The 22,211-nt window shown below is 35.2% G+C and overlaps 2 protein-coding genes across 4 annotated transcripts in view; both read left to right on the top strand.

The window, feature by feature from the left end:
* LOC136035523 (YTH domain-containing protein 1-like) overlaps positions 1–4,391 on the top strand; it is a 65,317-nt gene extending 60,926 nt beyond the window's left edge. The window contains exon 11 of the mRNA XM_065717367.1: positions 1,423–4,391. Coding sequence (XP_065573439.1) covers positions 1,423–1,620 — 198 coding nt within the window. The 3' untranslated portion in view covers positions 1,621–4,391. The remainder of the gene's footprint in view (positions 1–1,422) is intronic.
* A 4,761-nt stretch (positions 4,392–9,152) lies between these two features.
* LOC136035522 (structural maintenance of chromosomes protein 6-like) overlaps positions 9,153–22,211 on the top strand; it is an 86,065-nt gene continuing 73,006 nt past the window's right edge. The window contains exons 1-2 of one of the 3 annotated variants that reach the window (XM_065717363.1): positions 9,153–9,241; positions 16,307–16,344. In XM_065717363.1, coding sequence (XP_065573435.1) covers positions 16,315–16,344 — 30 coding nt within the window. In that variant the 5' untranslated portion in view covers positions 9,153–9,241; positions 16,307–16,314. Of the gene's footprint in view, positions 9,242–12,079; positions 12,161–16,306; positions 16,345–22,211 lie in introns of those variants that run through there. The other 2 variants (XM_065717364.1, XM_065717366.1) reach the window with 2 other exon arrangements.

The following is a 22,211-nucleotide window of genomic DNA, read 5'->3' as shown; positions in this document are numbered from 1 at the left end:
TGAGTGATTTTGTAGAACTCTTATTGGTCTAAGGATTGATGGAAAAGTGGAGAGCCAAATACCTGAACAAAAAAGTGGGGTGTATAAGAGAAAAATAAAGATGGCAGAGGACAGATTTAGGGAAAAAATGTTTGAGTTTCTTCATTATGCCTAGATTTCTTGCCAGAATTTTACTAGTTAAAGTTTTATGCTGCTTAAAAGATAAAGTTTCATCAATAACAATCCCAAGTTATTTAAGAGAAACAGTCCGTTGTATAACTCCATTAGACGTATATAATTCCTTTTGCCATGGGTAAAAATCTGGTGATCGTGAGAAAGTGACAAAATTAGACTTGCTTATATTTATCCTTAGTTTATTTACTCTCAGCCAGGTTACAATTTTATCAACTGATTCCCTCATTGACATCTCAAGGAGCTGCGTTGTCTTAGCTGCGGTTATTGCTTTTGTGTCACCAGCAAAAAGCAAAACTGTTTCATTAGTGGGGCTAACCGTTAGTTCATTTATTCTGTAGCAAAAATTATTTAGTGAATTTGGTAAATCATTTATAAATATCAAGAATAATATAGGACCAAGGACTGATCCTTGCGGAACGCCTATTTCAACCAGTTTCTCTCCTGAAGAAGAATCATTTAATGGAACATACTGATAACGAGTACTTAAAATCTTCTTAAAATTCGACGCTTTTCCCCTCAGACCATACTATTCACAATTTTTAAGAAGAAGTTCATAGTCCACCATGTCGAAAGCTTTTATCAGATCTAAAAATACTACACCTACTTTAAAGCCTTTATCTAATGCCACATTGTTAATAGTTGTCAAATAAATCATTGCCTGTTCCGTTGTTCTTTTTTACGGAACCCAAATTGTCTCTACCAGCAACTTTTGATCCTCCAAAAAACCCATCATTCAAGTACTAAAACACTTTTCTAAAACGCGGGAAAGTGTGGGTAAAATACTTATCGGTCTGCAATTTCCTTGGTTAGCTTTAATATTATCCTTATGAACTGGGGTTACCCGGGTAACTTTGCTCATGTTTGAGTGTATAGGCATTGGTTTTTTTTTTTGGGGGGGGGGGGGGTGGATACGAAGATATCTTTTTTTTTTAGGGTCAGATTATTTTCTCTGGTCCTCTTGAAAGAGTATACACTATGTTGTTTATTCTTTTAAATTATTTTGCTATTATAGGCTCTGTAACTAGTTACAAATATAAACAAAATAAACATAAGTAAATAGGAATCTGACACATGTGGTGGCCGACAAAGAACCGTAAAAACGAAATAATTGCTTCCTTTATTGGCACTAAAAAAATGACGTAAGTGAATTGGATCGATTTCGGCTTCTTAAAAGAGAAGGCTTAGAATAGTCACGGTGAAGCATATTAAGCTATAGTTCTTATTAGCTTTTTTCTTCTTCTTTTTCAGTATGATCGGTCGGTTGATGAGTTTCTTCGACGCACACACGACCGGAGCCGGCATGACCGAAGAGATCCCAACAAGGAACGCGAGAGGGGCAGAGGTCATGATCGCAGGAAGACAAAAGCGCGTGACCGGAGCAGCAGCTACAGCAGCCGAAGTAGCAGCAGTCGAAGCCGAAGTCGTGACAGGCGAAGGAGAAGATAAAATCTTTTGTTTAAAATATGGGCATTTTACTTTGTAGCAGTATGAATGTTTAGTGTGTTAGTACAAAGTAAATATTCACTCATCTTAGGCATAAAAGACGTTTCTCAGGGAATCTTAAGTCTTATTTTTGAAACCACCTGGAGCCCCCATATATTACTACTACTAAAAACTCATCGCAGCACCAAGCCACGTGAGGCCAACAAAGCTACTCACACTCCTCCACCCCAATCTATTCAAAACTTCCCTCTTTACACCCTCCCAGGAAGTTTCTATTTCCCTTAAATCTTTCTTCAAGACATCCTCCCACCCCAACCGGGGACAACCTGCTTGCCGTTTTGTCCTTGACGGTTGTCCGAAAAAGAGAATTTTCGGCAATCTTTCCTTCATCCACAGGGCGTGCCCAAGTCATCTCAACCTTTCTCTCATTATAGTCCTAGATAGCCGGATTGACCCGTACTTTTCATACAGCCTACTATTTGAAATACGGTCAGTCAGCTGGGTACGCAGAACAATCCGTAGGCAATTTCTCTGGAAAACATTTAACAAATCTTCATCCGCTTTTCTGAGCGCCCATGCTTCAAGACCATATTTGACTATATTGAACCATTTGGGGCTAATAGAGCCCCCATATAAAGAAGTCCTTCCTATACTTGCAATTTTGTATGATTTATAAGGGTGGTTCTATACAATATCTTTTTTTTATTGTAATCATTTATTTTGACTTTTAAGATTCCCTAATTTTTTCCTGTTGACAAATTTACGTCGTCATTCGAATTCGAGCCTAAATATTTTTTTAATCATAATCATTGATTTTGACTTTTAAGATTCCCTAATTTTTTCCTGTTGACAAATTTACGTCATCGTCCGAACTAAAGTCTAATTTAAAACCAGTGCTAATTGACTCCAAGCTTTGGGGATAAGGACTAGAAAAATGTAATATATAATGTTTAATACTATTTAATATATAATATTATTTTGAAAAAAAGTTTATGTAGATTAGACCATGAAAAAATTTTGTCAGCATGCTTTGGTTATGTACTGTTTTGATGGTGAGTAGAAAGTAATAACAAATTTAATTTTGAAATAAATGATTGCTGTGGATAAACGTTATCAAGAATAAGTAATTAAGGGGAAACTATTTTTCTTTGGTTGTTTGAAAAGAATAATTGTAGAATTAGCCATCTAATTAATAGCCCTTCTTAGCCCCAAATGTATCTGTCGATAAGCCTGAAGTTTTAGCAGCGGATATTTTAATGAAGCATCATATCCATCCTAAGATATGTTTTTTTTTTTTAGTTTTGGTAATTTTTAGGGTAGATATACATCAAATTCTGAAACAGAAAAGATCTGAAACGGACTTGATTCTGAAGAGGAATGGGTTACGTGGACATCTATAGTTAAAGTCTAAGTTATTTCAGAGGTAATTGGAAGTTGATTCCAGATGTATAGGTTTGAAAATGGTATTAGTTCTTGAATTAAGAGGGGTAGGGTGTATTTTTCAAGGGGGTGGGGTAGGTTTTTTTTAATTTTGTAAATGAAACATCAAGAAAGCTGTTTTCAATGAAAATACGAAAAACGTTGTTATTCAAAATTTGAACACCAATGGTGTGAAAGTAGAGACACAATTGTTAAAGGAGATGATTATAGGTATATCCCTGGCTAAAATGCAGCGAAACAAAGCACATCAGAAGTATCAAAATATGTTTCACGTGATAAGTGTGTCGTTACAGCAACGGCATACTAAGTCTTCAAAATTGCACTGCTAATAGATTCTTATCTTATAAGATTAAATGTTCTTGCCAAGCTTAAAATGTATATTCAAATGCCTTGGTTTTTATTTAAGGTTTGAATTTCGGAATAGGCCATTCTCGAGGAAGCTAGCTCCTACTCGACTTAAGTTGCTTTACATACAGATCATTAAACGTTGAATAGCAGTACCATGATGCTTCAAACTTGTCCTCGTGCCCACGTTCTTTGAATTGGACGTGGTATGCTCTTTTTCACATTAAATGTTTTGCCTTTAATATTAAGACTGGTAGCTCAGATAAGAATTGAATTATAATAAAGGTTTTTTTTTTTTTTTGAATACAAAGTTTGGCCTGAATGCATCAACTTCTTTATGTAAATAATGTTGAACTTGGGTGTAAACAACATTTATGCTTTTTAGGCAGCGTTGTCACTTGGTTTCTTCTAAAATTCTCAGAGAACCTCCCATCATTCAAAGCCTTGTCATTACATATTTTTAAGGTAAAACAGAAGTTGACTTCACATTGTTATTTATACAGAGCTATGAGGGGCGTGGGAATCTCCTAAAAAGCCTTTGTCCGAAGGCGGCTCCTCGTCCCTCCGCTTCCTCTCTGTGGAATCTATATTTATGACTAGGAAGGTCATTCTTGAAATTTAAAAGTGAACCTGTGTTCAGACATTTCCAGAAGTCAAGGCCGTATCCAGGGGGGGGGGCTGTGTTTGAACCTATCCCTCTCTTGGAATTTCTGCTCCACTCGCAAAAACGTTTTTTAAAGTTGTTATATCCCCCCCCCCCAAACAAGAGTCCGGGGTATGCCATCACCAGCAGTTCATAGTGTACTTGAGTATTTATCTCTGTTTCATGAATGTTGTGTAGTGCTTAATATTTTGGTTTGCCATTGTTTTGAATTCTAGAAGTAGTGTTCATATTCTAGACTCTGTCTTGAATTGTAACAAAAATCTCAACAATATTGTTTCAAAAAAAAATGTTTAATTAAAAAACTTTAAATAAAATGAAAAAAAAACACCTGTAGTACTAGAAGCGCTCGTCTTCGTTTATATTCAAACAACTTTTTCTGAATGGATCTAATAAAATTTTTAGAATCCACATTAAGCTCTCCATAATCTTAAACTACCGCCAATTCTAGTTACTGTCGTCTTCTAACAATATAATGTGCTTTTGTCTTTGAATATATGTGTCTATACTTTCGATCTCGAATGGACAGTAGGAGTGCTTTAAGAATTCCGATTTTGTTGCGTCTTTGGCGTTGATTGCACTTGAGTCTTTTTTTGTACTTTGTCAGGCCTTTTCTTCGTATTGTCTTTTGAAGGATGATTATTTGCTTTTGGTACCTAGAATAAACAATTGAACACGTAGAAGCAGATAGTTATAAATTATCATTTAATTTTTTGCAGGCTACTTGAGGATTTTTCTGCTTTTAATCTGTTCTTTTGCGTCGTATAGCGTTTTCCATACAGCACTAATTTTTTTATTTTTTACCAATATAGAGGAATATCACAAGCCAGTTAGGTTGAAATAGTTTCTCAAAAATATTTTGTTTAAATTGCAAAGCGGTAATCTATGTATGTTAAGTTTCAACTTTGCGCTTTACTTTCATCTGGAAACCTTTTTTATTGATTTGTTTGAGGATTTAATATTCAGTTTGGAAATTTTCTTTGAAACAAATCTTGTGAGAAAATCACATTTGTTTGAAGTTTCTAAAACATAGCTTGTAGAATCAGCGCACCGGTTTATTAAATCTGTCAAAACAATAGCACTAATTCACACAAATAAAGGAGGGAGAACTTTATTTTTGAAAATCTAGGAAAGATTTTTGTATGGTTTTTCTTCTTTTTTGAAAAGACAAATTAATGTATTTTCCGATGAAATACTAGAAAGAAAAATTTTCTTTCAAATAAAAACAGGAGAGGGGGAGTTAAAAAATCAGGAAGGAGATTATTTCCTCTTCCTAGTTGAGACCTCTTTTTTTAAATCTTTTTGAAAAATACTAATATTGACTTTTATAGGAAGCCAGTCTGAGTTTAGTTAGTTTGGCTACTTTAAAGCTTAGATTAAGCAATAAAAAAAAATGCGGTTATTCTGCAGTAAGCCATCAAAAATAGACAGTAGTATACATTTATGTGAAAAGACATTCCAGTAGGCAAGAAATTGTATCAATCGGTTTAACGGTATAATATTTAAAAATTTGGCTTGTTACAAAGCTTTGCTTGAGATCTGTAAAAGTATGAAGTTTGGCTATGTTTGGATGTTAAAAAGGAAATGACTAACAGCATGCTTGACAAAAAATTGCGTGTCCTCCCGAGATCATGTATGAGAGCTCACGAGGTAGAATACCAGATTAACGTATAGGAGAAATGGGTTTGAATTCCATCGATGGTTGATATTTTTATGGCAAAATTTCTTTTAAAAATACCATTCGCATACTTGTATATTTTATATATTCAAGGCTCTGGATATGCAGTGTATCTAAAACTAGTTTTATAATTTTGTTTTTTACTTGTTGCTAAAACAAATCATGTGGAAAAACTTTATTGTTAGACATTTGGTATTTTACAAATTATAATGGTTTATTCAGGTGTCTGATAAAAAGAAATCGTCAGAAATTAAAGAATGAGAATGTATCTTTCTAACTGATGGTTTGTGCGGGGTTTCGCGATATTGTTAAAAAAAGACAAAAAAATAACTTATAACTGTTTTCGAAATAGGCCATATTTCTCAAGAACTTATAAGAATTGTACTTCTAAAGATCTGTTACGCCAAAGCCATAATTTCGCAGTGTTTTCTTGGTGGTTTATTACCAAAATCAGGAGCCTCTCTCTAAGCAGTTATTTCTAGAGGCATATAGAAATGAGGTAGAGATTCATTATAAACACCTAAACATGGTTGAAGATAAAGGTATCTTTCGTGTTTTTTGCGTGCTTTTCCCAGTCTTTCCCTTTGCATACTACTTTGTACTCAGGTGTACTACTTTCCAATATCGTGCAGATTTTGTTTGATTTATGATAATAAATTAAACCTTGAGTTGTTCATTCTTTTTTAATGAAAAAATTAAAATTCTTTATACTGATCCAAGTCAATCTAGACTGATCAAGAAGGGCAATGTGCTTTATCCAGTGCTATGGGATTGTGTCGAAAATATTTCACCTAAATACCGTTAGCCTTTTCGAACATAACCAGAATCAAACATTTCTCCTGTTTTTAAGAGGAATCACCTTCATTTTGAACTAATGCTATTTTCTTATCTTAAACAATGATCAATATCTTTCTGGGGAATTTGTATTTTTTAGTGATAAATTCCATATTTATACTCCTAAGCATGGCCAAAAATATGTATGAAGTATTTTTTACAAAATTGCCAATGGTAATTGAAAACAAAATAAACTGTCACGACCACTTTATTTTTTAAAAACACTATCTCAAGATGATTGAAATCAATGGAAATATGAATGGTATATAGTTTGAAAAAGCTTAGTAATCTAAATTAAACCTGCGAACGGATTTTATTTATGTCATTTGATTTCTTCAACAACTTGCGTTTTAGTTTTTGTTTTCGAAAACATCCTCTGTTGACACCACAAACTTTATTTTAAGGTCAGATTACAGCTTATAAAACTTGTAATACTCAGGGGGAGTTTATATTTTTCAATGTATTTTTAAAAATGACTGACTTTTTTATTTCGTAAGTTTGCTGCTACCCATCAAAAATTAAGTCTGATAAAATTTGCATGATTTTTAAAAAAGAGAGGAGGGGACACCCCTAAAAGTCAAGGAATCTGAATGAAAATCACACCATCAGATTCAGTGTGACATAGAACCCTGCTGTAGAAGTTTCAAGCTACTATATATATATAAGAAATTGTAGAATTTTGTATTTTTTGCCTGAAGAAAGATGTTTTTTATTCCAACAAAAATTAAAAGATCTAGTGCCCTTTTTAAGTGACCAAAAAGATCGGAGGGTAACTAGCCCCTTCAGTTGCTAGAAAAAATGGCCGTAGGAGGGGGCCCCTCCCATGCCCATTTTTTCCCCAAAATGGTCCAACCAAATTTTTAGAAAGTTATTTTGTTCAGCATAGTTGAACTATGTCCTTAGGGGTAGCATGACCCCCCCTCCCCCCACAGTCTGTGGGGAGAGGCCTGTAAGTTTTGAAATTTACCTATTGTTTACGTATAGTATTTGTTATAGGAAAGTATTCAGACATTTTTGGGAGCGGAATTTGTGCTTGGCATGGGTTTCCATGGAGAGAGTTTCTGTGGGGAGGTAAATTTCTAAGGGTGAACTTTCAAGGGTAAATTTTGTAGTGGGTAGATTTGGACATAATTTCTGTACGAAATTCTTTTTATTTGTCTTACTTTATATTTGCTGACTCAATTTTCTATGTGGAGATTTTTCCAAGGGAGTCATCCGGGAGCTATTTTCCTTGTGTTTGGATTTCCAGGAAAAAATTTCCATGGAAGAGGGGATTTCTGGAGCGATCAGAAAAATGATTTGAAATTAGTCTCTTTCAAATGAAAGCTTGCTAAGGAGAATTTATCATTCTGAATCGTCGACAAGGAATTTTACGAGAGGGAAGAGGATGTATTTTACGTAGTAGTGAATTCCCAGGGAGGAGTTTGGGGGCTGAGTCAGACTTACCAGGATTATTTGAAAAATGATCAGAAATTAAATTTTTAAAAATAGTTTAATCGACTGAAAGTAAGGAGCGACATTAAAACTCCAAATGAACAGATAATTTTCCGTATATGAATAGATTGCCCCTCTCCTCAATACTTTGCTCTTTACCCTAAAGTTTAACTGTTTGCTCCAATTTTTTAAGAACACCTCTTGAAAGCCAAGGGCCTTTCCATCAGAATAGGAAGCTTTTTTAAAAGTGCTGAGAACTTTCATGTAAAGAGTAAGATATTAAGGTGAGGGGCAACCCTTTCAGAAACAGAATAATATTTGCTCATTTTGAGTTTTAATGTTGCTCCTTACTGCCAGTTGAAAAAACTGTTTTAAATTTATTTTATCTGAAGGCTCAGTGAGAGCTGGGACGTTTCGGCATTAAAATGCACCCTTTGAGATTCTTCCTTCCCTCCTTAACAACAAAACAATCAGAAATCCTCATTGTAGAAGATTGAATGCCTTTTTAAAGTTTGTAATCTGTCCACTACTTACAATTTGTATTTTATTTATTTATTTATTTATTGTTACAAATAGCGGTAAGCGTCAATGCTTGTCGCAAAAACACAAAAATGCTGGGAAACTTACGAAATTTTTCGTGGGGGAGTTTTATGTAGGGGGAGGGGAGATTATCTGGAGAATTTTCAGTTTGAAGAAAATTCTTGGGAAGAATTTTCTGTTGGGGGGGGGATTATATTGTCCGGCAAAATTTTCGCATGGGAAACTATGGTTAATGTCCACAAGGGTGCTGTAAGGTGACACAAAATTTTTGGCAATCTGTCATCTTTAATTAGAAGAATGGGCTCTGCCCATTTAGACCTTTCTTTGACAATAGTCTTAGAAAGCTTTATTGAATTGAACTTTCTTTAGAACATAATATTTGAAGAAAAAAAAAGGTCAGTCAGCCGAGTACCCAAAACAATCTGTAGATAATTTCTCTGGAAAACATATAGAAAATCTTTTTCAGTTTCTTGGAGTTCCCATGCTTTAGAACTATATTTGATGAGCTTCTAATATTCTAGTCCCGATGAAATAAATAAATGTCAATCAAGACGAGGCTTTTGCTTTTCTGGCACAGTTTTGGATCAATTCGTAAATAAATATTAATGATCAACGCTGCATTTCAATATATACCAGAATTCAAATTTTAAAGTGTCAGCTATTTGCGAGGTGATTGAGGTTCCCCTCAAAAGGTATGTTTAGCTGATAATTCATCATTCATCTTACTTGGTGATATGGGTACAAGATTCCTTTTATGAACTAAACGTTATGATTACAAGACAGTAAGCTTGACCTGGGGTAATATTTAATTTTCTCCCTACCAATCATAGACTTACCTAATGTATTAGTCATGAGGGCTTTCACAGTTACTTACCAGCTGGGTATTAGATACATCTAAGTATTAGATGCATAATTAATTAGGTAAATGTTACTATAATAAAATGGTCTTATAATAGCCTATAGGCCATGATTAATATAGGCTTAGTTGAATGGCATGTCACTGCAGTGTTATAAACATGAATATGGATATTAAAAAGCATCATAAAATAAAGTCTACCACTGTATTTATTGGGATAAGGTTTATATTAACAGACTAATCAGATAGATCATCCATTACTTCGACAAAGTAGAACAAAGTTACCAATACCATCTTGCTGGACATTCAATCTTACCTGTTGAAAATGTCTGTGACCTTGGTGTTCATTTTGATTCTAGTCTTAGGTTTGACAAGCATGTCTCTGAAGTAACTTGTAAGGCAAACTATCAGCTATTATGTCTTAGATGGAATTTCCATAAGTTTAATCTCTGGTCATTCATTGCCATTTATAAATCAACAGTTTGACTGATACTTGAATACAATTCGTCAGTATGGTATCCATTGAATAAAAATGACAGAGCAAGGGTTGAAAAAATACAGCAAAGGGCAACTAAGCTTGTACCTTATTTGAAACATTTGCTGTATGAAAATAGACTGCAGAGGCTAGGATTGTCAAGTCTTCAATTCTGAAGGGATAGGGCAGACATTATTAACACATTCCGTATAATCAAAGGCATCGATAATATAAGTACTTCACAGTTCTTCACATTTAATAACACTAACAGGACCCGTTATCACCCACATAAATTGTACCCCTCACTTTCAAAAAGGAAAATAGGCCAACATTCATTTTACAGCAGGGTGTGGAAGCCGTGGAATGACCTTCCACCTAAAACATATCTAACAGATGACATAAACAGATTCAAAACAAAACTAGCAGAAACAAATTTTCAAAGTAAATCATTTTTAAATAATTTATAGTATTATTTGTCAGTGTTTGTTGTAGTCGTTATTTTCATTGATTTGTATGTGTGTATTATGTTGTCAGTATTGTCATAACTTCTATATATTATGTTTATTGCAACAAGCTTGAAAGCTTACCGTATTTGGTATTAATAAATAAATATGGATGGCCATCTCACCATGTGATTACCATGTTAACCTATGAGCCATTTTATGATCAAATACTGTAATTATTAGATTCAAGAAATGTTCCTAAAGTTGATTCGATTTGTTATCAATTTTCACTTAATTTGGGTTTATGAGCTTATTATGGTTCTTTTATGGACTGGTTATATCAGAATTGTAACTCACCATTTGAGAAAATAGTAACAAATTATACATCTATGCATCAACTGCATGCTATTAGTCTGTGGATGCATAACCTCCTTTCCTCTCTTTAAGTAGACAATCATAAAAATTAATATATCTTGGGGAAGTGGAATCAAGCATTTAGTTTGAAGTAATTATTTTTTTTGGGTTTCTTCATTGTATATTTTAGTGAACTTGTACCTACACCATATTTTAGCTTTGAGTTGGGAAAATTTTGAAGTTATTTTTCACATTTCCTCAATTTCAGCCTTTAAAAGGTGGTCAAATTCTAGTATTATAAATTTTTCTTTTTGGAAGCTGTCAAACTAGTTGAGTGAAACTTGAATAAATTGACCCACATCCCAAATTATGGCCAAAGATACTGTTGAAAGCTCTTACCTTCATCCATGTCCACTTGTAAGGCTTTGAAAATCAGGTCTTAATTTGGAGAAAACAAAGTTTCAAGCTCAGCTAGAATTTCCCAGATGTAATCATTTTCACAGATTCCTTCAAACACTGCAAGTAGTGAAGGAGTGGTAGTAGAGATTGGCCACCCCTTTTCAGGTCATTTTCTGGGCTGTAGATCCTTTCCATATTTCTTAGACTGCACAGTATTTTGGTTTGAAACTAGGGGAATGGGGTAAAGTTAACTATCAATGCAAATAAATGTTACTTTTGGATTCAGGATGAAATCTTGAACTTAAAGGTATGTCCACTTCTTAGTTATCTCATTAATGAGTTAATAAAAAATATACAGTGGTCTATGATTGGGAGTTTTTATGTAATATTGTATTATTTTTGGAATTCTGTTACATTTGGGGAAGTTTATATTTCTGACATGCGGATAAGGCGAACGTACTATAGATATGTTCATTAACCCTTAAAGATGATACCTTCTCTTCTTGGCTATTTAAAAGGGTTAAAAACAACAATTCCATAATGTGCTAAAGAATTGTAGTAGATTTGTTTCAACTGTAGCTCCACTGTACTTAACCCCCTCATGTGCTAATATATTGCCGGAGTTATGTATTTCCCATGTTTTCTGGTTCTCTGCTTAGTCAATGTTGGTCCAATTTATAGGTTAACCAGTTTTAACAAGTCATGCTAACAACAGAATCTGAAATACGAAAAAAAAAATATAATCTTTGAGGGTCCTTAGAAGGCTAAAAATTGAATTTCCCAGTTAAACTATCATTTTATTCAGAAAAAGCATAAAATATTATTGAGAGGTCAGTTATATAAACCATCCCAAATATACCGGATTATTTCATGCTATACCAAATTTCACGATATTTAAAGATTTATCAGAAATTTGCAGAATACCCAACTTGGAATGTAGAGAAAAGGCTCCTCAGCGCCATCTTTAAAAACCGGTTTCGTAATGCGTAGAGGCACCATTGTTTTCATCACATCATCATCAAAAGCTTCCGCCTTCTCGCGGCTATTTTTAGATTACTTGTTCTCCAGCTTTTGACAGCGAAAGGTTGGTACAGCGAGAGATTTTATATTTCTATAAAAGTGAAATTTGTGATCTAGGTTATTGATGGATAGGTGATCAATAAACACAGCGATTAATGTGTGTCAGACGTTAGAACAGTGGAGATAAACCTAGCATGGATTTAGTTGAAATTCTGGAACCTATTTTACATGGCATTGCTACCCGTTATTATTTAATTTTTGGTTGTATTTGGCATAGTTGTGGGGATAACAGGCCTCATCCTGTTTAATTTTTTATAATATGTGTGAATCTAAGGTGAGACAAGATAGCACTTAAGATACGTTTTTTCTTTGGCTGTGGCGAAATTGCCCTTGGGACTACCATTAAAAAGACTAGCAGCACTCATGAAAGCTAATTTTTGACCTTGTTTATTACTAAGGAACTTTAAAATTCTAGTTAAATGCTTTTTACCATTTAGTAAAATAGTTGTGTGGGCATGGTGAATCATCAAGGATTGTATTCAGATCCTGTTTTATGCCCTTGAATTGTGCATGTAAGGTCTCGTTCATATGCTCTACATTTTGACATTTAAGAGAATTGCATAGTAGGGCTATGGACTATTAGGTCAATGCTTCCAGTAGGCCTACCCAATGTTTGATCTTACACGAGTATTTGATGTAGTCTCTTGCAGTCTGAATGCAGGGCTGAAATAAGAATTGCTCTCCTTTTATTTCTGTCTCATTAACTGTGTCTAGCTTCTACTTGAATTAACTCTTTCCAGTCTTAAATTCAACAGATATTGCTTGTTCCATATGCTTTGAAGTGTGCTAAAAGCAACATTGCTAATAGGTTAAAAGATCCCTGTTTAGTAAAGACCAGCTTTCTTTGGCATTCTGAATAGCAAGTTCCAGAATTTATTTGGAGTCAATTTTGCCTCATAAGCAATCCTCTTTTCTTATCTCAGTTACCTTAACTTGCACATTCAAGCCAAATTAGGCCCAGTTTTGGATCTGTTTGGCTCCATTGCTGAGATGACAGTTAAAACACTTATACACACAATATAAAAAACAGGGTTGTGACCATGTTTAGAGCCCAGTGACATGGCTTCCAACTAAATGGGTTTAAATTGCGTCTATCCTAGCGCACTTTTTGTTGGAGGCCATATCACTGGGCCGTAAACACAGTCACAACCCTTTTTTCCAAACTCAGAACTAAACCTTGACAAAGAGGAAATAAAGTGCCCCCTTAAAAAGCTTCATATACAAAAATCAAAAGGCCCTGATGGAATTGAAGCAACATGACTCAAAGAATGTGCAGAATAAATCACCGAAATATTGCTCATGAGTGTAGGTCCAGCATTTTTATTGGGGGAGGGGTTGGTCCACATCTGTGGAGTCAGAGGGAATTGGATACCCTTCATGAGAAGGGAGTGTAGGAGCCTATGTGAAAAATTGAAGCCTAAATGTGTTTTAAAGATGTCAGAAGACTTCTTTTGGGAAGTTATTTTGTAATGGACACTGAACACCCAAAGGAAGAAAAATTAAGATGGCAGAAGTCTTCAATATCACAATTTTCTTCAAAGACTTGTGAAGAAAACCTACTATTTGACAGATGCAGCTTTAGTTGTTAATAGATATTAATTATACATATCAACTAGAATTTCACATGGCACATCCATCCTTACAGCAGCAATAAAGGGTATAATTGAAACTGTAAAAATTGCTAACAGGAAGCTCCTTGACCCTAAAAAGGTGATCTTGCTCACAAACTCTAAGTCTGCCCTACAGCTCATTAGTCAGGTCCTTAAATCAGTCACAGACGCAAACATAGAAAGTCTATGAAAAATAATATGGAGGATTTAGGAAAAGAAGATCCAGATTTTTATCCGCCATTTGCTACATCACAAAGAAATTCAGAACAACAAGCTCACCAATTTACTTGCAAATAGAACAACAGACATTTAAACATATCCAACATTAAATCAAAACTCTATATGATATAATTATGAGAAGGATTCCTAACAAGAATCCTACACAGCTGGAACTCATTTTTTCATCATGTAAGAAATACCCCATATTTCAAGATCTGAAGGGATTTATTTATACTTACGAAAGAAGAAAATAATTTGAAAAAAGAGGGGACCCAAATTTCGGTCCCTGAGACTTAACAACCCTTCGTCTTTAGCTGCAGTAGTACTGCAAAGCCATCAAATGGAAAAAGAAATACTTTTGGAAGACTAAAAATAAAGTGAGACACAACTGAGCAGACAAATCAAGCTGTCAGGAAATGAAGAAATGACATTATTCCAGGAGATTATTTCTTTATTAGGTGCAATAAGACCTGTTTCAGCATTATTAATTGTAAGTGGGAGGAAGAAGAAGACTAGAAGCAAATAAATTAGTAAAAAAAATTGTATGAAGCCAAAAAGAGATTGTTTTTGGACGCCAAGATCTGTTTTTCAGAAGAAGAAGCCATTATGATATCAAAACATGGGGGTATTAAACCTGCACAGTGATTTTCATTGATAATCATTTTACTAGAGCTGTGGCTGATCTTTTATTTTATGGATTTGACCAGTACCCAAACTTCTGTGAACCATTAAGTAATGTGAAGAGATTGTGTGATATGTTTGCTATTCCTCAGTCATCCCTTTGAAGTTTCATGAAGCTTGGCTATATCAAAGACACATAAAACTAGATCTATGTTGCGTGTGAGGTGTTGCAGCAACCTTTGTTTGGCTTTGCCGAGTAAAGTGTTGTGAGAGCAACAGATTGCTTTTGTTTCCTTGCTCCAATTAAACGCTGAAGTTGTTAATCTGTAAGGATCTTAAAATAAATACTAGGTACACCAACTTGCAAAAGTTGCAAACCACTCATTGCAACTAGCAAAAGTTGCAAACCCCTCATTGCTGAAGATAATTTTAGCTTAACAGCTGATTATTACTTACATGTCCCCTACATGCTTTCAACTGGAACCAAATTGGTCTTACCATCAAATACACCAGAAACAAATCATAGGTACATCAACTAGCAAAAGTTGTGAACCCTTCATTTCGGAAGGTGATTATGAGCGAACAGCGGACTGTTGCTTAAAACTCCCCTATGTGTCTCAAAATTGGTATCGGCCTATTTTTCGTTTCAGTGTGTACTCTACTACTGGAGTTGTCAACCCCTTTAAAATTTCCAACTGGTATATCTCATGAAGGAATTTTTCTACCAAAATATGGATAACATATGCTTTGATTAGCTCATCAAGAGTTATCGACTGCCGTCGAAAAAAAATCCATCTGTCTTAGCTCAAAAGTTAGCTTTTTTTTTGCTGTAGGCCAAGTTTCTAACGTCATTACTTAGAAAGCAGCGAAGGATAAACTCTAATTTCTTTAGTAATGAGAGAACTTTTAAAGTCCAAGAGGCACTTCTGATACCATTTCTCTACCGCAATCCCAAGTGCAAAAAACCGAATGATAAACTCAGCTGAAATCACGAACAGAAAGGGGTAGAAACAATATATTTTTGGCCCCATGTAAGAGTTCTACGAAGCTTTCCAAAATGCAAAGTCATATTCATCAATCCGGCCTATTGTCCAGACTTTCTTTAAAAACCGTAGAGGTTATGTCCTTACCACTTTCCAGAAATAAGCTGAAATTGGGGTGTTAAAAAAGAAAGAAAAACACGACAAAACCAAAGTGTTGCTCTTGCAACACAACTATACTAGGGAACACCAGTTCAAATATCATGCCAAGGAAATGAAATATATTAGCAGAATTCTTTGGAAGCAAAAGTTGTATTCTTAATTTTAGCCTTTACGAAAGGCACGGATATTATCTAAGCCATCAAAACCAAAGTGGTGGAAAATAACGTGTTCTGAAACAAAGTTGAATTATGGCTCTCTTCTAAACCCTATTTTTTCTGTTCCTGTCAGGAAAACTGGAGTTGTCGAAGCTCACTATATACAGAAAATTGTATCTGCATCCGAACTACTAAATTTCTTGTATTCTTGCTCCAAAGTGATCTTGGGAAAACACAACGTTAGGAAACAAGGGACCAATCCTCCTCTACATGGTAGTATGTCTATTTGGATTTTTGGGATCCTTCTCCACAGGTAGGCAAATATGTTTGGATAGGCTTATTACTATGATGTTTGAAATCAGTTTACTTTTAATATCTAATCAGGTATATTTTATGCTTTCAGGGAGCAAAATGAGTCAATTGTCCATAAAGAAGAAAAAGGTAATATTTTTTTTTTTACTTGCACAGCCCTAGAGATCACTGTCATGGGGAGGGTTGGGTTTTTAAGCCCCCTGCCTGATTAAACTTAATGAATCAATTCTAACCCGTCTACTCATATCATAGCTCATTCCTTCTACAGTTAATTTTGAGTATGTCAGTGGTTCTACAAGTTGTTGTTTCATTCACAATATTTTTTTTTTCGCAAACAGACTGGATCATTTGTCAACAAAAAAGACAGATTATAACTCTTTTTTTTTTCTTACAAAGCTCTAGAAATCGCTGTCACAGGCGGGGGTCACGGGATTTAGATCCTCTGCCTAAGTGAACCGAATTGTTTATATTTATGATCTGTTTAATGAACTGCTTCTGTATTTGTTTTTTGGGAGGTATTTCCTCTATGGTATAGCCTTCTTTGGGTACTCCAAAACAGTTTTTAATACCTTTTTTTTGGTCTAGCCGTAGGTTTTGACTCAATAGTTTTATTGACAATAAATAAAAATTAGCTTCTTACCTTAGACCTTAGTTCCCTCATTGCCTCGAGGCACATTTATTTGTAGATAATTTTTTGTGCATGTCCATAATTTTTATGTTGTATATTAATAGCTCTAAATCCAAACTTGGCACTGAAAAGGCTCCCGACAAGGTATTTTTAAATAAGGCCTGAAGACCCTGAGCTGATAACATGCGGCCTCTTTCCATAAGCATGAAAGTCTTCAGGTCTCATTAAGAACTAACTGCAATAATCGTTTTTGCTGATGTTATTTTAGAAATTTTCCAATTTAATAGTTTTTTGGAAATTGCCTTCTGAAATCCTTTCTTGAATTCCTTTGAGTAGATCACTCACATTTTAGGATCTGCAATGGTAGTCTGTAGTGGTTACATCCAAAAAGATCTACATAAAAAAAGAGATGACAATTATTGTGCTAAAAGGTGCTTTATGAACCTTGTTTGAAATAAAGCATCATGGGGAGGTAATGTAGAAAGCGGATTTACTGCAAATATTTTGGCATTGATTTTGGTTTCAATTAGCACCGTAATTGTTTTCTTTCTACACAAGCATACAAATTTGCCTAAAATCTACCTGATTTTTAATGTAAGAAAAAGAGTGTTCAATATTATAATTTGTACAATAAAATTAATTAAACTTATAGAAGTTGGAAAAAGTGAGTAATCCAAATTTGGTCACGAATACTTATCATAGGCAGCGCAATAGCACTGCCTAATTAAAGAGCGATGTATGTTTTTTTTTTGGTATTAGACCAGGGCACTTTGTGTCGAAGGAATTGTCGTAGAAGCTTCGAAAAGGGCTCATTCGATTGGAAATTGAAAAGGGTAGTTACCTCTTTAATAAACGAAAGTGATTGGAGGTGAAATAACACCCCTCTTACGCCCGCCATTTCCCCAGACATATCCAGCAAAAATTTTGAGATAGGCATTTTGTTCAATGTAGTGAAAAGTCTGGAAATTATGTCTTTGAGGATGACAACCCCCAACAGCCCTCAGGGCAAGGGATGTAAGTTAAACCCTGCGGGCATATAAGGTTTATATAGAAAGGGCAATCGTATAAAATTCGGAGGGGGCTCGTTGGATTGGTAATTAGAAGTTCTACTGCCCTTTTTAAGATTCAGAGAGATCGGACCATGCATATACCTTCCCTCTCGTATTTTCCCAAAATGCAACATATAGAAATTTTGAGATGGCCATTTGTTGTCGCAGAGACTTCGAAAAAGGCTCATTGAATCGAATACTGAAGGGGCTAGTGCCCCTTTTAATAGCTAAAGCGATTGGAGGAAAACTAACCCCCCTTCACACGCCAATCATTTTCACAAGCACATTCAATCAAAATTTTGAGATAGCCATTTTGTTCAGCATAGTTAAAAGGATAGAAATTATGTATTTGAGGATGATACCACCCCCAATGCCGCCCTCGGAATAAGGGTTGTAAGTTATGCCCTCTGGCCATATAAGGTTTTTATAGAAAGGGTGGTTGTATAAATTTTGGAGGGGCTCACTGGATTGGTAACCGGAAGGTTTAGTACCCTCTTTAAGATTCAAAGTGTCAGAGGACGGATATCCCCCCCCGCATATCTCTAATTTTCCTGAAATGCATCTGTTATAAATTCTGAGATGATCATTTGTTGTCTTAGAAACTTCAAAAAAGGCTCAATAGATTGGAAATTGAAAGGACTTTTTTTTAAATAGTAAAAATTGAATGGAGGGCAACAAGCCTCCTTCCCCCCAAGCCCATCAATCCTCAAAACACATCTAATCAAAGTTCTAAGATAGCCATTTTGTTCACCATGGTTGAAAGGTCTTGAAATTATGTATTTGAGGATGACACCCCCCTCAGAGCCCTCAGTATAAACTCTGGAAGCGGCTAATTTGATTGCAATTCAGATGTTCTAGTGCTCTGTTTAAGAGTCGAAATGATCAAGGACAGCCACCCCCCCTAAGTATCCGATAAAAATTTCGAGATAGCCATTTGTTCAAAAATAGTCCAAAGATTATATAATAAGGCCTATGGGGTGGAAAGAATCCCCCAGAGTCTGGGGGTAAGGATTGTAAGTTATATCCCAGCGGAATATAAGGTTTTTTATGGAAGGGGTGGTCGTATGAAGAAGAATTTAGAAGAGGCTCATTTGCTTTGAAATGTATAGTTAGTAATGACGGCTGTGTAGATTCGAGAAGGCCGATAGGGGGTGTACAATTGGAGTTTCTAGTCCCTCAAGATGTTATTACGTGCACCTGAGTCTTACGCAATACTATAAACCACATATAACGGCATAGTACACCTGTATCTTACATAATAGGGTTTGTTTTCTAAAAGATGGTGGTGGTTGCTGCCTAATAGGCTTTGTTTACTTCAGTATTTCTTTAGTTGTTACGTAATAGGGTTTGTTTACTTATGTAAATGGATGCAGGTGTTTGTTAGGTAATAGGGTATCGTTTACTTACGCAAATGTTTTCTGTGTTTGTTATGTAATAGAGTTTGTTTACTTTTGGTGGTTACATAATAGGGAATGTTTAATCATGTTGATGGTGATACGATCTTGCGTTACTTGGTACATTTATTAAGAACGACGCAATCTTGCATGACAGGTTGGATTTCAAGACTCGCTAGTCAAGCAGGAAAGCCTACATAACAGGGCATTGCGTACGCATGTTGAGGATGTTGCAATCTTGGGTGACTTGGTAGATTTATTGAGAGTGACAGAATCTCGCATGACTTTCTAGACGTCAGGGCCCGCGGGGAACCCCTGCCTGCATCTGAGGAGGACACACACGTATGGTGTTAAGTAATTATGATGCACGCGTGGGTGTTACGTAATACTTCAAGAGATTTTTCTTTCAAGGCGTTTTTTCTTTCTTTCAAGGATTTTTTTAAGATTTCATTTTCTTTCAAGACGTTTTTTTTTATCAGGGAACCTTTATATTCCAGAGACTTTTGTCCCCTTTAGGAGTTGGAAGAGATTTCCCCTCTATGGAATGGGTACTAGACAGCTGGACCAAGAAGTATTTAATGTTATTTTGATTCAGTGAATAATTTCTACGTGAAAAACTATTCCACACACGGAGAATTTCCTGCCTTCTTTCTAGAATGATTAAATGGATCGTATGTTTCCAACCCTCTCCATATGAGACCACAAGCATCCCAATACTATTGATCTTGACCTATTGAGGACACCTGCCCGTTACAGTGTTATTAATTTTCTAACGTTACCTAGACTGGTTAAGTTAGCTACTCAACAAGTGAGATGTAATATAGCATTTGCCTTAGATATTTCATTGCGTAAATTATTACGTATTGTAGATTCATCCTGGAACACGAAATCTAAAGGACGCACGTTTTTATTACATATAAGTTTTACATATAATATACATATAAGTTTTATTAATGAAAAAATATAAAATCATGACAATTAAAAATTAACAAATGGCAAAACAAAACGTGAAAAAAGGTGATATAAGGTAAAATGTAAGCAAAAACAAGCATAAATTAAAGAAAGGTGGGGGCAATAGCAACCAATTTCAGGAGGAGCGGGGAGGCTTGTTATTTGAGGTAAATTTAAACCATATTAAGAGACATTTCTGAGCGGTTTTAATGAAATATATCGTTTCTTTGAGCCAAGACTATTCATTTTTGGTTGAGAAGTGCACATTTGAACAATATTCTTCTACGTATATCGCATAATCTCGCTAGAGGTACATGTAAGTTATATTACGCTATATTTTTGAGACTCTTTAATGTTTATGCCCCATTTCTTTGTCTGAGGGTTATATTTCTGCCCTCCTCCATCACAAATTCTTTTAACACCTCCCAGCTTAACTTTACGCTCTAGAACATGTTGGTCCAAGATATGGGACCCTAGCAGTCAATTTCAACGGGGGCCCAAGCAACCAATTCCAACGGTGTCCTAGCAGAAAATTCTGACGGGGGCCCAAGAAGCCAATTCCGATGGACAACCAATCTCAACTGGCCCCTAACCTATCATAACCACCAGGGCCTTAATTCCAATCGGGTTATTGAATAGTTAAAGTGGAATGCATCATTCTTGGAGCAGAGATATTTTATCTATTGCAAGACACAAATCAGTCATACCACCATATTCTTTGTACTTTAGAGTGAGATACTGGTATAAATCAGAGTTAAGTAATTTTATCCATTCCTCTTCCTCACAATACACTGGCTAATCGTTCGGTCTAATTTTTATATCATATGTACGATCTTTTCTCAAGATGTAATTTTTCAGAATACAATCAACTAGAGCAATTTCTTACTTTCCATCAAATTTTATGGCAGAGGAGAGTTTTGTCAAAAAATTACTTGTTTTATTTAAAACATCTTAGAGGGGGTCAGAGATATTGGTCGTGAATGTCAGCTAGAAATTAGTAGGCACTGCGAACGTCATCATCGGCAATCCAAGAATCAAAATTAGACTTTTATCCTAGCCAACGAACAAGCAACTGTCTCTAACCCTTACGAGTTCTACTCTATTATCATTTCAATCTGATATACTCCACTGGTTTTAACTTTTAGTATTTCATACTCGTAAAAACCGCCAATAGTATCTCTTCTTTCATATCCATCAAGCCGCTTTCCGTCTTGGATTTTACAAATAATAAACTATTTGGGGCCTGGCGCTCACTAGCTGCGGGTAAATGAACTCATCCCAGCTGGTATAGTTCATTCGAGAGTTAATGTGTCTGCCATTTTTTAAATCTTCCAATAAATTTCCAGTTTTAGCGTTCAATAATAGTAAATCTGTGTCCCCGTAATAAACGTGAGCTTTTCCCTCCTCCGACCATTGGAGCTTACACACTTTGTAATAATATTCCAAAATGAATTTTTTGGAATTTCTAAAATTGCGCTACCAGCAGCAATATTTTTATTTAAAACTACATTTCTTTCTTTTCTATGTAAAGTCTATGTGGAGTCTATGATCGTGAATAGTGTTAAATTCAGATCAGCAATTATTCATGCATATTCTTCTGGGTCGGTTACAACGTCACGACGACTCCTATGACACATAGTGTCTCACATCTTACCGAAGACTGATTTTCAAATAAGTTTAAAGATTTCCTTTTCAACCTTTGATTTCGCCTCAGAGCGTTTACTGACAAAGGTGGCAAAGGTCAATAAACGTCTTCATTAATAGCGACGAAAACCACACTGCCTTTCCATATCAAACAGACACAAATTAGAAAATTATGGGAATTTTTTTTAAGACAGTGGAATTCAATCAGTGAAATATTTAAAAAATTGAATTCTACTGTCTTGAAAAAAGCCCTACTATTTCTAAGTTGTCTTGGTTTTAAATGTCTTCAGGTGTGTCTTCTTATCGAATTGGAGGGCTCCGTGGATCTTT

Source organism: Artemia franciscana, chromosome 14 (assembly GCF_032884065.1).
Source record: "Artemia franciscana chromosome 14, ASM3288406v1, whole genome shotgun sequence".
Taxonomy (NCBI): Eukaryota; Metazoa; Arthropoda; class Branchiopoda; order Anostraca; family Artemiidae; genus Artemia; species Artemia franciscana.
The sequence above is the reverse complement of the archived record's forward strand: the minus strand, read 5'-3'. Positions and strand labels throughout refer to the sequence as shown.